The 16,082-nt window shown below is 46.8% G+C and overlaps 1 protein-coding gene across 1 annotated transcript in view; it reads right to left on the bottom strand.

The window, feature by feature from the left end:
• LOC115478127 (poly(U)-specific endoribonuclease-like) overlaps nt 1-16,082 on the bottom strand; it is a 103,263-nt gene that overhangs the window by 70,074 nt on the left and 17,107 nt on the right. Inside the window, exons 2-3 of the mRNA XM_030215374.1 lie at nt 8,741-8,839; nt 33-144 (exon numbers count right to left, since the gene is read on the bottom strand). Of these exons, the coding sequence (XP_030071234.1) occupies nt 33-144; nt 8,741-8,839 (211 nt within the window). The remainder of the gene's footprint in view (nt 1-32; nt 145-8,740; nt 8,840-16,082) is intronic.

A 16,082-nucleotide genomic window follows, 5' to 3' on the forward strand; every position in this document is an offset into this window, starting at 1 on the left:
ACCTTAAGAAATCACAAAAAGAAGAGTCTTACTTGCAAAGCTTTTTATACTTTTTAAACGATCTTCATTTACATAGGTAAACAAGGGTTCTGATGCACTGTCTTTTGCAAGATTAGAACCTGCTGGAACGTATCCTGCTTTTCCCTAAAGGCAGTAAAAACCAAAACAATTATATGAGATAATGCAATCACCAAAATTGATGTGCGTCACTGAAGAGAACATGATTTTTTAATAACATCATACATGTAAATAATTATTACATTGAAGGATCCCTACAAAAACTGAAAGATTTATTAATCACCCAGCTCAAGGCCAGGAATTCTGGTACGTACCACAGTAAAGTGAAAAGTTTCAAAGTGACTGACTCATTCTCAGAGACTTGGGGCTGCAATAGGTGAACAGCAGCTAAATATCAGGTTTCCTAAATATTTACCATTGTAAAAAGTGAATGATTTAACTCCATGAACAATGATTGTGGGGGGAAAACCATAGAAGTGATGAGCTCCCTAATCTATTGGAGCTGCGGGGCATAAGACAGCAGCTAAACAGAGTATAAGTAAGCAAGGGCGAAATAGCTGAGAGTAATAGCACAACTGCTCATAGTCTAGGCAACAAAATTGAAAATTGCCAAGTTCTGATGGCACAGCTAAAACTGGAAACCTGCTGTTATCACACACACATTGTTCAATGAGTCTCACAGATATCCATACCAGGATATAATCTGTTCAGGAAGGGCAGGGATGGTAGAAAACAGGAGTAGCTCTATGTAAAAAGTAATAAAGCACTGAAATGCATGGACGAGAGAAAGCACTGTGGGTGGGGGTGGGGGTCTTTAAAAGGAAAGACAGCACTTCCATCTTTATCAACATGGTCTATAGATCTCCAGCTAAGATGGAGGAATTCAACAAATAGTTTATAGTTTATTTAAATTTAATATACCACTCAAACTAGCAGACCTGAGCAGTGTACATAAATGAAAAGAATGAGCAAAGCAAGAAAGGAACTCCAATGCAGTGCATTTTTTCTAGTGAAAAAGGTGCCGGTACTCAAATGCTAGGCCCCCTTCAGGGGTGAGGTGACCACTGAGGGACCCACCCCACAATAGGCAGGCCCCTTGAAACCAGTCACAGAATCTATGACAACGCAGAATTTGTGTGTAGAGCCTGAGCTCTTTCATTAAAACTTGGGAACCACGGGTCAATTTTAGCAGACCATAGAAATGGTGCCGGTACTCAGTACCCCCAAGTACCCCCTCAAAAAAAGCCCTACTCCAATGTTTGACAGGGTGGCGATGATGATTGGGATTTTAACTTGCTGTACGTGGACTTGAAAATCCCACTGGCAGAAACGGGGCAACACTGGAATTCCTTTACGGGGACTCTCCTCAGATCCCTAATGGAAAAGGGTAAAACAACCTGGTAGTGAAAAATAGACAAAGTATTCCAAATGTTCGTGTAGATGCTCATCTGAACAACAGTAATCATAAAGTATGATTTGGATACAAACTGGCAAGAAAGAGTGGAGTCACACAAAAGTCTAAATCTTGGATTTCAAAAATCATCATCTTTGGTAAAATGGAGAAAAACCTTAAGGAGGTACAGTGAACTGGAAGAAAAATGAGCTAAACTAAAAAATGAAGTATAGAAAGAGCAACAAGAAAGTAAATATTGGGGACTAATTATTGAATAATTTACCTTTGTTTATTGGTCTATTTGAAAAAACTCTATATTTCCATATATTTATGTTTATGCATGAATGTAAAACTGAAACTTATAAATAAAGAATTAAAAAAAAAGAAAGTAAATAGCATAAGAGGGAAAAAAGGACACTGGTATGGGTTTCAAAAGAGCTGGCTGAAAAAGCAAGATCAAGATCTTTGTACATTTGAATAACAAGAAGAACAGAGAACGACTCTCTCAGACCCTCTTTCACCTCAGGGCTCAGATTCTGAGCCTGATCCCCCTCCTCATGAACAGGAGTGTTCCCTTGTCATTCACTTTTTCCAGTGGCTAGACCTTTCCCGCCTTATTGATTTAGTGTCAGAAACCCTTGGTCTCTCCAAAGCCTAGGTGGCTGACCTGTCTGAGGGCAATTCCATATTGGAGGGTCTGGTGGGGGTCCCCAAAACATTTTCCCCTTAATAAAACCCTTTCCTGCATGATGCTGCAGAGTGGGAGTCCCAAATGAGGCTCTCAGGGGGTCAGAGGCTCTGGACTGGTTGTATCCTTTTTCCCCCTCTCCCCCACAAGGAGGTGGACAGGAACTGGAGGTACCCCAAGGTGGACGCCCTGTCACAGCTGTCACAAAAAAAAAAAAAAAATTGCTGTTCCTGTGTAGGGTGGTTCTGCTCTCAGGGAATTTCATGAAAGGAAGGTAGAGCAGCAGTTTAAGCTCAGTTTTTCCACTGGCACACTGCTAGTGTGCAGGCTATTTATGGCTTTGAACATGGTAGGCTGGAGATGGCTCTGGCTTGATACTGCGTGGCAGATATGGCCTTGAAGATGGAACCCGGAGGTGAGATGGTAGACTATAGTCCTCCCCCCTACACACACAATGGGGGCTGCCTGCAGTCACAATGGTTGCAATTCCTGCCACAGACAAGGGGGCCAAGGGTCCCGCAAACTTGAGAAGGAAGCCTCCAAGACATTTGGGCGTTCCCCCTGGACCCTCCCCAGGACCATTTCTTGCCATCAGACATGGTCTGTCACAGGAGGAGCACAGGAAACTGGCAGCTGTACTGAGTTGTTGACTCCTGCAAGTTCTTCTGCACCATGGGGACCTGCCCCCTTTATGGCGGGGCACCATAAGCCATAAGCCTTACCATGGAAGAGCGAGTATGGATCTGGAAAAGGGAGGTTATGCCGCTGTATTAAAAGGTACTGGATCATGAAGTGAGGTAGTATACTGGAGCAGTGCAGCTAGCGACTGGGCTCCTCAAAACATACTGCAACGTTCAAAAAGGCAGAAGCAAAAAAATTGATATCTTAGTTGTTGGCCCTGCTGCTGTCCCCAGAGAAATACCAATCCTAGGATATTGTGAAAGATGGCTGCCTGTAAAACACTTAAAGCTCATTTAAGCCTTTTGCATACATGTTCCCCATTCCAACTGTCAAATAACTCAGTCCAAGAGGCATGCAATATCATACAGATCAGCTGCGGTTTTTATAAGATGAACTGCTGAAAGGAGGGCATCCTTTCATGACTTCTTCAATTTCCTGTAGCCTATGATCAACTCAACAACAGAAATTGCATTCAGTGTATACGGTTTTGACAGATTTTCTAGAATGACATGATTGGGGAGTTATCCTGATAATTTGTTTTGAAGTCTCAGATCTCTCCAGGGAAGCTACAGTGTGGAAAGATATCCACTGTGACACCACAGTAAGTATCATACCCTAAAGTGATAAAATAATACTATTAAGCACTTAGAAATTCCATATAAACTCATACAGCTTCTTTTGGAAACAATTCATTCATTTTTTTTTTCAAGCGTGTTACATAAGTACATAAGTATTGCCATACTGGGAAACACCAAAGGTCCATCAAGCCCAGCATCCTGTTTCCAACAGTGGACAATCCAGGTCACAAATATCTGGAAAGATCCCAAAAAAGTACAAAATATTTTATACTGCTGTATCCCAGAACTAGTGGATTTCCCCCAAGGCAATTCAATAATGGTCTATGGACTTTTCCTTTAGGAAGCCAATCCAAACCTTTTTTAAACTCTGCTAAGCTAACCACCTTTACACATTCTCTGGCAACAAATTCCAGAGTTATTACACGTTGAGCTGAAGAAAAGTTTTCAACGATTTGTATTAAATTTACTACTTTGTAGCTTCATCGCATGCCCCCTAGTCCTATTATTTTTGGAAAGCGTACAACAGACACTTCACGTCTACCCGTTCAACTCACTCATTATTTTATAGATCTCTATCTAATCTCCCCTCAGTCACCTTTTCTCCAAGCTGAAGAGCCCTAGCCGCTTTAGCCTTTCCTCAGAGGAAAGTCGTCCCATCCCCTTTATCATTTCGTTGCCCTTCTCTGCACTTTTTCTAATCAACTATATCTTTTTGAGATGCATGCGACCAGAATTGAACACAGCATTCGAGTGCGGTCGCACCATAGCGTGATACAAAGGCATTATAATGTCCTTATTTTTGTTTTCCATTTCTTTCGTAATAATACCTAACATCTATTTGCTTTCTTAGCTGCAGCAGTACAAGTTAGCCCTGTAAAAAAATATATATATATTTGTGAAAAGGGAGAAGTACATGACACTATTATAGATATTAACACAACAAAAAGGAATGCTGAATTGAAGCACAGCAGAAAAGAAATCCAATATAATGGGAACCTTTTACTAAACCACACTAGTGATTCTCCGGCGCGGCAAATGCGATGCAGCCCATTCAATTCAAATGGGCTTCATCGCATTTGCCCGCACGGCAGTTGCTAGAGCAGTTTAGCAAAAGGGGCCCACAAAGGCTTTCTCTGCATTTGCTGGAATGAGGATAACAAGGAGTGTAGGGTTCACTGTCCATCATGAAAAGTAACATGCCACTTTAATTTGAACTGTAGAACTGTGCTTTAGCTCAATGGATGGGGGTTAATGGATTGCATTATAGCTCAATTTGAAAAATTATCAGGGAATAACAATTGTACTTATGTTTTTACAATTTGTAATTTCACAAGTTAAATATTCCAGAATTACGGGACATGATTAAGTTACTGGGTAATCTCTCTTATCTGCACCCTTCTCTCTACCGTTAACTTCAGACTCCGTTCCCTTTATCTTGCTGCACCACATGCCTGGAATAGACTTCCTGAGCCAGTACGTCAAACTCCATCACTGGCTGTCTTCAAATCTAGGCTTAAAGCCCACCTTTTTGATGCTGCTTTTAACTCCTACCCTTACTCGCTTGTTCAGTACCCTTATTTTATCATCCCCACCTTAGTAATTCCCCTTTATCTCTTATTGTCCTGTTTGTCTGTCCTAATTAGATTGTAAGCTCTATTGAGCAGAGACTTTCTCTTCATGTTCGTCTCTTGCTCATTAGAGCTTACAATCTATTAGTGTCCAGCGCTGCGTACGTCTAGTAGCACTATAGAAATGATAAGTAGTAGTAGTTCTTCTTGGAGTTCTTCCAATAATGCAGAACTGCAATCCACACTTTAGAACAATAAGACCAGTGCTTTGCACCACAAGGCAACTCAGAAGTCACAATCTATCTATTGGTACCCCCTAAGTGGCCTTTCAGCTATGTCTTATGATCAGAGATGAGAGCCTGAATCCCTACTTTTTATGCCCCATGCACATCTTTCTTTCAGACCATACATATTTCTTTCCAGAAAGGAAGAGCTGATGAACAGTATCAGCTATCCCAGTCTCTCTGGCTCTCCTTGTAGGCTGTTTAGCCTTGCTCTGCATAGAGTTTGTAGGTGGAATACTTGAATTGGGGACCTCCCAAAACTAGCTGCGTTAACATCCAGGAAGTATTCCTTACAGAGAGGAACCAGTAGATATAGCTATAATCTCTCAAAATGAAACTCATTGTGATGGCCAGGATAGGAAGCAATTTTCTCTCTTAGGATATTTGACTTCAGCTTGTTCCTGAGAAACTTTTTTTTTTTTTTTTTTTTTGTGGTCAAGTTATCCAGGGGGTTAAATTACTAACTGTGCTTCTCTTCTGGCAAATGAGAGGGTTTTTTTTTGTGTGTGATGTGTTAGCTACAGCATAACTGATAAAACTTTCTGGACTCTGCCGCATCAAATTCAGAGCTAGTTCATCCATGTTTTGTTCCATGTTACAGAACAGGCTAGAAGGCCTGGAGAAGTGGTGGTATCGTGGGACGCTGCAACCCCAAACAGCAAAATTTACTGGTTAGAGCCTCACAGGCATCTGAGAGAAGTTTTCTGGAAGCTCAAATGATAGAGGTACCCACAGTTGCCAGGATGTACGATAGAGGAACTTGTTCTCAAGGTGAAGTACCCCAGGGAAAATGGAATCGAGCCACAAGGTCATGGAACATCACTTGTTCCAAGCTAGCTCTGTGGACAGAGTAGTACCAGCTTTGGAGAGAACTCCTTGATTTCTAGGCACAAACTAAAACCTAGGGCAACTTCCACTAACCAGCTTATTTTCGAAAGAGATCGCCGGCGATCTTCCGACACAAATCGGGGAGATGGCCGGCCATCTCCTAAAACCGGCCAAATCGGTATAATCGAAAGCCGATTTTTGGACACACTCGCCGGCATTCCGTCGCGGAGGCAGCTAAACTTCAAGGGGGCATGTCGGCAGGGTAATGAAGGCGGGATGTGGGCGTGCTTACAAGATGGCCGGCTTCAGCTGATAATGGAAAAAAGAAAACCCGGTGATGACGAGCATTTGGCCGGTTTAACTTGGTCTATTTATTTTCACGACCAAGTCTCAAAAAGATGCCCCAAACTGACCAGATGACCACGGAAGGAATCGGGGATGACCTCCCCATACTCCTCCAGTGGTCACCAACCCCCTCCCACCCAAAAAAAAAAAAAAACTTTAAAACATTTCCTTCCTAGGAGGGGAAGCCAGTCGGCCAGCTCGTAAAAAAAAAAAAAAAAAGGATCTTGCTGATCAGTTATGTTATGACTTACTTGTTCTGGAGTGCTGTATTTTGTGATACTGTTTTGAGAAACGTTCAAGAAAGACTTCATACAAATAAAAAAAGTCCCTGCCATTCATTTTCCCTTGATGGCCCTCCCTGACGTGCACGTCCCTTAATAGCCGTCTTTCTCTTGATGGCCGTCTTTCTCTCCGAAAGTGCACTTCTCTTAATGGCCGGCTTTCTCCCCAAACAGGGAAATCAAAACAGTTTTTGCTCACAGTTTTTTTAGTAGTAACAGTGGGATTTGAACCAGCCACCTCTGCATTACAAGAGCCATGATGTAACCACTTGGCCACAGCTCCACTTACTTGGCTGTCCCTCCCTTTTGATTATACCCCTTCAGGTCTCTCTCAGCCAATCACAGTGCGTGATTGGCTGAGTGTGCAAAACTTTTGATTTCCCTGTTCAGGGAGAAGACGGCCATTAAGAGAAGTGCACTTTCAGAGAGAAAGATGGCTACTAAGGAAGTGCACGTCAGGGACGGCCATCAAGGGAAAGTGCACGGGCAGGGACTTTTTTCATTTGTATGAAGTCTTTCTTGAACATTTCTCAAAACAGTATCACAAAATACAGCGCTCTTGAACAAGTAAGTCATAACATAACTGATCAGCAAGATCTAAACATCCAGAAGTACCAGTGCACTACGAATGCTGGGCCCCTCCCATGGCCAATACCTTGGATTTGGCCGGGTTGAGATGGCTGGTTCCAGTTTCCATTATCGCTGAAAAACAAAGTCGGCCATCTCAACCCGGCGATCTGTGGCATTTGGCCGGCCCCAACCGTATTATCAAAACAAAAGTTGGCCGGCCATCTTTTCGATAATACGGTTCTGGCCAGCGTTGCGGTGATCGATTTCGCCGGCGAAGTTAGTTGATTATGCCCCTCCAAGTCTGCAGATGAAGAATTATATTCATCAGTAATGGAACAGCTAGGGAATAGTGACATTTCCTTAGAGAAACACACTAGACCCCGCAGATCATTAGCTAAACAGTAAGATGTAGCAGACATAGGTTGTATAGTAACTTCCGTGTTAAAGTGACAGGTTCTGAATACTTGGGAGGTAGAAAGAATTTTATCCTCTTGGAGAAAACCAGTACTTCATAATCCCAGGAGCAGGAATACACCAGCTAAATGACTGCTTTGATGCATTTGTGGGTATGATTTTATGGTGTTCCTTTCTTGGCTTTTAGTTAGTTTTGTACACCGCTTAGATCCACTGGTTTGGTACATGCATATAGCAAGGTTTTTAATAAACAAAGAATTTGTGGAAAAATCTAAAATGTACATAGAATAGGAAAGCAAACCCTGATTTTATGTCTGCTATAAGAAAATTAAAGGTGGCAAACAAAGCCCCAAGCAGCACTAGAACCAGAATGTCTACTGCTACAGATCAGGAAGGGAAGTAGTACCTAAAGTACCAACTGACCCTCAAACAGAGCAGAAACATGAAAAATAGAAGATTTTGGAAGCTAAAGGGAAACTTGAGGTCACGAGTTTTGACCACGTGAAAAACCCTCAGGAAGGCAGAGATCTCAGACTTTAGCAGGCATCCACAGTTCAACTGGAGCTGTTTCCCAACTGGCTCAGGGGCTATTTTAATCACCAGTTCACATGCTGCACAGTTAGTCTGTTCATCCATTTGCTGGAGAAAAATACTGGTGATATGTTGCATGGTGCCCTATAGGGCGAAAACCACCAGGAACATTTTTACTTCTCTGCCTTCATTCGCTGGTCAACAGGTTTGATGGTCTGTTGAGGACACTAAGAATTACCATGTGCTAACATGTATTAATGGCACATTATTTATTGCATATCCTATATCATGTATCAGGACTAATTTATTCATAAAGTGAATTAATGGCATTGGTACATGTCAACATGGTAGCATGCTTTAATAAACTAGCCAAAGTACTTTCTCTCCATTTTAAACTGCACTGTCATGTGTCAAATACACCAAGGCAAAAATGAACATACACAGAGGAATGCATCAACACAATCACCTTTCCAGGAAATCTCTTACATATACAGTACCTGTTCCCATATTAGGATATCTGCAAGTTTACGATTACATAAAATAGAATTTAAAAAAAGTTACCTGTAATGAAATTGTATAATCTTTTCCAGGCACAAAGCGGTTAACATCTGCATCCCATAGCTGATTAAATAGCTTAGAGAGCTCGTGATTCAAACCAGGCTGTAAAAAAAAACCAGAACACAAAAATGTATGCACACAACCAAGCCATTTCAGTGCAATACAGGAATGAAGTCAGCTAGCTGGTTAACATCTATGTAAATATATGTAAAGCAACACAGAATGTCAGCCGAGCTACAGTATGTTCCTTTCCGACAGCACAATTTTATTCTCTTTTTATACTATTTAACCTGCACAACAGAATTAAATGATGACTGGTGGAAAATAATTCATGTGAGAAGATATTCACTTCCCAAGAATTTCATAGAAAAATTTGGTTTCCTGCCAAAATGGCTCAGGAAGCAGGCTGAGTAGCCCTCCTACCTGTGTCTGAACTTTTGAAAAGAGGCAGGTAACTGCTGCTTCAGAAGCTCTGTCTGCAAGTTACTGTGGATCATCAAGTTGCTACATATGTAGATTCAATGTCTGGTTGCAGTCATACATGCCAGCACAGAGCGTGTAGTTAGTGAGGATAAGATCATAGCATAAAAACTAAATGGAGTTCTTTCCTTAAGTTTGTACAGTGGAAGAAGTTGGAAAGATACCCACATCAGAGTCATTCTTTATAGGTGAACAATCAGATAAACTGAAACAAAATCAGTATAAGTATGGAAGACGTGTTACAACAAATTTGCCAAACTAAATATCAGGTATTAAATCACTGGGTGCTAATGCTATTCACCCTACAGCTCCAATGTAAGTACATAAGTATTGCAATACTGGGAAAGACCAAAGGTCCATCAAGCTCAGCATCCTGTTCCAACAATGGCCAATCCAGGTCACAAATACCTGGCAAGATCCCAAAAAAGTACAAAACATTCTATACTGTTTATCCCACAAATAGTGGATTTTCCCCCATACATGAAATTGCAGACTGCGTCCCGATGATCTATAACTTATCAGTGAAACCTGCCTCTGTACCAGAGTAGTGGAGAGCAGTCAATGCAATGCTTATTTTCAAAAACAAATTTCAGGGGTGATTAACTATAAACATGTGAACCTGAAGTCAGGAACTGGATAAAATAAATAGTGGAAGCTATACTAAAATTACTTGTCACATGGATAGAAATAAAACACAAAAGCAGATCAAAACCAAAGGCCTAACCAGTCTGCCCACCCATACCAACTGCTAAGCTTACAATCCTTTCCTGTCCCTTAGAGATCCTCTGTGCTTGTTCCATGCTTTCTCAGCTTCACATAATGTCTTCATCTCCACCACCTCTGCTGGAGACTGTTCATCTATCACCTTCATCTATCATCCTATCACTCCAGAACTTCCCTTGAATTGAAAGAGGCTCCCGTGCTTCATGCCATGGAATATTTAAAATTCCTCTACAAATCTCCCCCCCCCCCCCCCCACCACACACATACATCTTTCTTCCAGACTATTGAGTTCTTTAAGTTTGCCCCCATATGCTCTATTATGAAGGTCACTGACCATTTCAGTAACCCTCCTATGACCAGTTTAATGAGGAAAAGATCAGGAAAAAGAAGGCCCCATGCCTTACCAAACTAGTAGAATTTTTGAAAGTATAGAGAGACATGTGGATAAAATGAGAACCAGCTGAGTTAGTGCATTTGGATTTTCAGAAAGTATTTAATACTTGTGAGAGGCTTCTCAGGAAATTAAAGAGTAGTGGGATAGGAGGTGATGTCTCACAAAAGATGGGGAGCAAAACGTTGTACTAAAACAGGGGTGGGCAACCTGTAGCCTGTCACTGAATTTTATGCAGCCCGTCGAGACCATGGAAAATATACATGAAACAAAATCAACCAGAGTTTTGTTATCAGTGGTACCACTGATGGATACAACTGGAAAAATCTGACAGTGTTAGCAACTGTTTGGAAAGACAGAAGTATATGGTAACAGACCATTCTAGTAATAAATTTATGTTCAGTGATCACATTGAGTTTTGTTGGCAGTGAATTATATGACAAATTTGTTAATTTTCTGTGAGCAGCCCACTATGGATAGTATCAACATTCAGGTAAAGTGAATGATACATACCTGTAGCAGGTGTTCTCCGAGGACAGCAGGCTGATTGTTCTCACGACTGGGGTGACGTCCGCGGCAGCCCCCACCAACCGGAAAAAAGCTTCGCGGGACGGTCGGCACGCAGGGCACGCCCACCGCGCATGCGCGGCCGTCTTCCCGCCCGTGCGCGACCGCTCCCGCCAGTTGAATGACTAGCAAAAGATGAAACACACAACTCCAAAGGGGAGGAGGGAGGGTAGGTGAGAACAATCAGCCTGCTGTCCTCGGAGAACACCTGCTACAGGTATGTATCATTCACTTTCTCCGAGGACAAGCAGGCTGCTGTTCTCACGACTGGGGTATCCCTAGCTCTCAGGCTCACTCAAACAAGAAACCCAGGTCAATTGACCTCGCAACGGCGAGGGTACAACAGAAATTGACCTACGAAGAACAACTAACTGAGAGTGCAGCCTGACCAGAATAAATTCGGGTCCTGGAGGGTGGAGTTGGATTTACACCCCAAACAGATTCTGCAGCACCGACTGCCCGAACGACTGTCGCGTCGGGTATCCTGCTGGAGGCAGTAAATGTGATGTGAATGTGTGGACAGCTGACCACGTCGCAGCCTTGCAGATCTCTTCAATAGTGGCTGACTTCAAGTGGGCCACCGACGCTGCCATGGCTCTGACACTATGAGCCGTGACATGACCCTCAAGAGTCAGCCAGCCTGGGCGTAAGTGAAGGAAATGCAATCTGCTAGCAATTGGAGATGGTGCGTTTCCCGACAGCGACCCCTAGCCTGTTAGGGTCGAAAGAAATAAACAATTGGGCGGACTGTCTGTTGGGCTGTGTCCGCTCCAAGTAGAAGGCCAATGCTCTCTTGCAGTCCATGTGTGCAACTGACGTTCAGCAGGGGGGTATGCGGCCTGGGAAGAATGTTGGCAAGACAATTGACTGGTTAAGATGGAACTCCGACACCACCTTCGGCAGGAACTTTGGGTGGGTGCGGAGCACTACTCTGTTGTGATGAAATTTGGTATATGGAGCATGAGCTACCAGGGCTTGAAGCTCACTGACCCTACGAGCTGAAGTAACTGCCACCAAGAAAATGACCTTCCAGGTCAAGTACTTCAGATGGCAGGTATTCAGTGGCTCAAAGGAGGTTTCATCAGCTGGGTGAGGACGACGTTGAGATCCCATGACACAGTAGGAGGCTTGATAGGGGGCTTTGACAAAAGCAAGCCTCTCATGAATGAACGACTAAAGGCTCTGCAGAGAGGCTTTACCTTCCACACGATAATGGTAAGCACTAATCGCACTAAGGCGATTTCTTACTGAGTTGGTCTTGCAGAAGGTATCAAGCAGGTTCTGTGCAGGGCAAGAACGAGGTTCTAGGGCTTTGCTCTCACACCACACGACAAACCTCCTCACTTGAAAAAGTAACTCTTTTAGGGAATCCTTCCTAGAGGCAAGCAAGACCCGGGAGACACCCTCAGACAGACCCACGCAGTGAAGCTCTACGCCCTCAACATCCAGGCCGTGAGAGCCAGGGGACTGAAGGTTGGGGTGCAGCAACGCTCCGTCGTTCTGCGAAATGAGAGTCGGAAAATACTCCAATCTCCACGGTTCTTCTGAGGACAACTCCAGAAGAAGAGGGAACCAGATCTGACGGGGCCAAAAGGGCGCTATCAGAATCATGGTGCGCGGTCTTGCGTGAGCTTCAGTAAGGTCTTCCCCACCAAAGGTATGGGAGGATAAGCATACAGGAGGCCGGTCCCCCAATGGAGGAGAAAGGCATCCGACGCTAGCCTGCCGTGTGCCTGAAGTCTGGAACAGAACAGAGGCAGCTTGTGGTTGGTCTGAGAGGCAAAAAGGTCCCACCGAGGGGGTGCCCCACGCTCGGAAGATCTTGCGTACCACTCTGGCATGGAGCGACCACTCGTGCGGTTTGCATGACTCTGCTCAGTCTGTCGGCCAGACTGTTGTTTACGCCTGCCAGGTACGTGGCTTGGAGGAGCATGCCGAACCGACACGCCCAACGCCACATCCCGACGCCTCCTGACACAGGGGGCGAGATCCGGTGCCCCCCTGCTTGTTGACGTAATACATTGCAACCTGATTGTCTGTCCGAATTTGGATAATTTGGCAGGACAAGCCGATCTCTGAAAGCCTTCAGTGCGTTCCAGATCGCTCGGAGCTCCAGGAGGTTGATCTGCAGATCCTTTTCCTGGAGGGACCACAGACCCTGGGTGTGAAGCCCATCGACATGGGCTCCCCACCCCAGGCGAGATGCATCCGTTGTCAGCACTTTCGTGGGCTGCGGAATTTGGAATGGACGTCCCAGGGTCAAATTGGTCCGGATGGTCCACCAGAGCAGTGAAGTGCGGCAACTGGTGGGAGAGGCGGATGACATCTTCTAGATTCCCGGTGGCTTGGAACCACTGGAAGCTAGGGTCCATTGAGCAGATCTCATGTGAAGACGAGCCATGGGAGTCACATGAACTGTGGAGGCCATATGACCCAGAAGTCTCAACATCTGCCGAGCTGTGATCTGCTGAGACGCTCTGGTCTGCGAAGCCAGGGCCAAGAGATTGGTGGCCCTCGCTTCGGGAAGGTAGGCCTGAGCCGTCTGGGTATTCAGCAGCGCTCCTATGAATTCCAGAGACTGAGTTGGCTGGAGATGGGACTTTGGGTAATTTATCACAAACCCCAGCAGCTCCAGAAGTTGAATAGTGCACTGCATGGACCGGAGGGCTCCTGCCTCCGAGGTGTTCTTGACCAGCCAATCGTCGAGATATGGGAACACGTGCACTCCCAGCTTGCGTAGGTATGCCGCTACCACCACGAGGCACTTGGTAAACACTCGTGGGGCAGAGGCGAGCCCAAAGGGCAGCACACAATACTGAAAGTGGCGTGCGCCAGGCGGAATCTGAGATACTGTCTGTGAGCTGGCAGTATCGGTATGTGAGTATATGCGTCCTTTAAATCCAGGGAACATAGCCAATCGTTTTTCTGAATCATTGGCAGAAGGGTGCCCAAGGAAAGCATCCTGAACTTTTCTTTGACCAGGAATTTGTTCAGGCCTCTTAGGTCTAGGATGGGACGCATCCCCCTGTTTTCTTTTCCACAAGGAAGTACTGGAATAGAATCCTGCCCTTCCTGCCCGGGTGGTACGGGCTCGACCGCATTGGCGCTGAGAAGGGCGGAGAGTTCCTCTGCAAGTACCTGCTTGTGGTGGGAGCTGAAGGATTGAGCTCCCGGAGGACAATTTGGAGGCAGGGAGGCCAAATTCAGGGCGTATCCGCACCGCACAATTTGGAGAACCCACTGGTCGGAGGTTATGAGAGGCCACCTTTGGTGAAAAATTTTAACCTCCCTCCGACCGGCAGATCGTCCGGTACGGACACTTGTAGGGCGGCTATGTTCCCGTGGATCCAGTCAAAAGCCCGTCCTGGCTTTTGCTGTGGAGGTGCAGGGGGCTGCTTAGGCGCACGCTGTTGACGAGAGACGAGCGCGCTGGGGCTGTCCCTGTGCCTGACGAGGCCTTCGGGCCGGCTGGTTGTACCTACGCTTTGCAAAAGAATAGGGTGCAGCCTGCCGGGCCCGGGAAAAACCGTCCACCTGCTGAGGTGGATGCTGAAGGCGCCCGGTGGGAGAGCTTGTCGAGGGCGGTTTCCCGCTGATGCAGTTGGTCCACCATCTGCTCGACCTTCTCACCAAAATGTTATCCCCCCGGCAAGGGACGCGGCCAGTCTCTGCTGGGTGCGGTTGTCCAGGTCAGAGGCACGCAGCCATGAGAGCCTGCGCATCACTATACCTTGGGCCGCAGCATGAGATGCCACGTCACAGGTGTCAAAAATACCCCTGGACAGGAGCTTTCTGCACGCCTTCAGCTGCCTGACCACCTCCTGATAAGGCCTGGACTGCTCCGGCGGGAGCTTATCGACCAGGTCCGCTAGCTGTTGCACATTGGTCCGCATGTGGATGCTCATATAGAGCAGGTATGACTGGATGCGGGTCACGAGCATGGAGGATTGGTAGGCCTTCCTCCCAAACGAGTCCAGAGTGCGAGACTCCCGCCCCGGGGGCGCCGAGGCGGTATCCCTCGAACTCCGTGCCCTCTTGAGAGCAGAATCCACGACCACAGAGTCATGGGGCAATTGGGGCCGCATTAACTCTGGGTCAGAGTGGATCCTGTACTGGGACTCTGCTTTCTTAGGAATGGTGGGGTTAGTTAACGGTCGCACCCAGTTCCGAAGCAGTGTCTCCTTGAGGACATTGTGCAGCGGCACCGTGGAGGACTCTCTAGGTGGTGATGGATAGTCGAGGACCTCGAGCATCTCGGCCCTCGGCTCTTCCACAGAGACCACGGGAAAGGGAATGCTAATAGACATATCCCGCACAAAGGAGGCAAAGGAGGAGACTCTCGGGAGGTGAGAGTTTCCTCTCCGGTGAAGGCGTGGGGTCCGAGGGAAGGCCCGTAGACTCCTCTGAGGAGAAATATCTAGGGTCCTCCTCTTCCCCCCACGAGTCCTCATCCTCGGTGTCGGACATAAGCTCATGTAGCTGAGTCCTGAACCGGGCCCGGCTCGACGTCGAGGCACCAGGGTCTCGGTGTCGTCGAGCGGTGGACTCCCGCGCCGGCGGGGACGGAGCTCCCTCCATCGACGTCGACTCCACCTGCGTGGCGGTCGAGACCGGCGCCGCAAGCGGCGGCGGTGTCGACTGCCCCGGCGCCGGGCTAGAGCTCGCCGGCGCCACAGTCATCGGCGCCGAGGGCGCAAGCACCCCCGGCGCCGGCACAGTCTGGCGCATCAGCCCTTCCAGGATCCCCGGAAGGATGGCTCTGAGGCACTCGTCCAGGCCCGCTGCCGGGAAAGGCGGTGGGGCCGGTAGGGGTGTCGGTGCCAGAATCTGGTGGGAGCCAGGAGACGACACCGAGGTGCCGGGACCCTGTTGCGTCGGCACCTCTATCACCGACGGGGATCTCTCCTCTCGATGGAGACGCTTCGGCGTCGACTCCTCTCCGATATGCATCGAGGGCGACCGGTGACGGCGCTTCTTATCCTTCTTCCGATGCCCGGCGCCGGGAGGCATGGAGGAGGAGGATGACGATCCCCCTCGGTCTCGAGGAACCGGGTCAGACAGGGTTCGGTCCCGTGGGCCACGGGCTGAGGGAGTGACCGGGGCAGACTGCCCACGCGGCCTCTCACCTCTACCCTCACCGGAGGACCGGCGGGCCGACGGGACCTGTTCTCCTGGGGTCGATGC

The sequence above is a fragment of the Microcaecilia unicolor genome, chromosome 9 (genome assembly GCF_901765095.1).
Source record: "Microcaecilia unicolor chromosome 9, aMicUni1.1, whole genome shotgun sequence".
Lineage (NCBI taxonomy): Eukaryota > Metazoa > Chordata > Amphibia > Gymnophiona > Siphonopidae > Microcaecilia > Microcaecilia unicolor.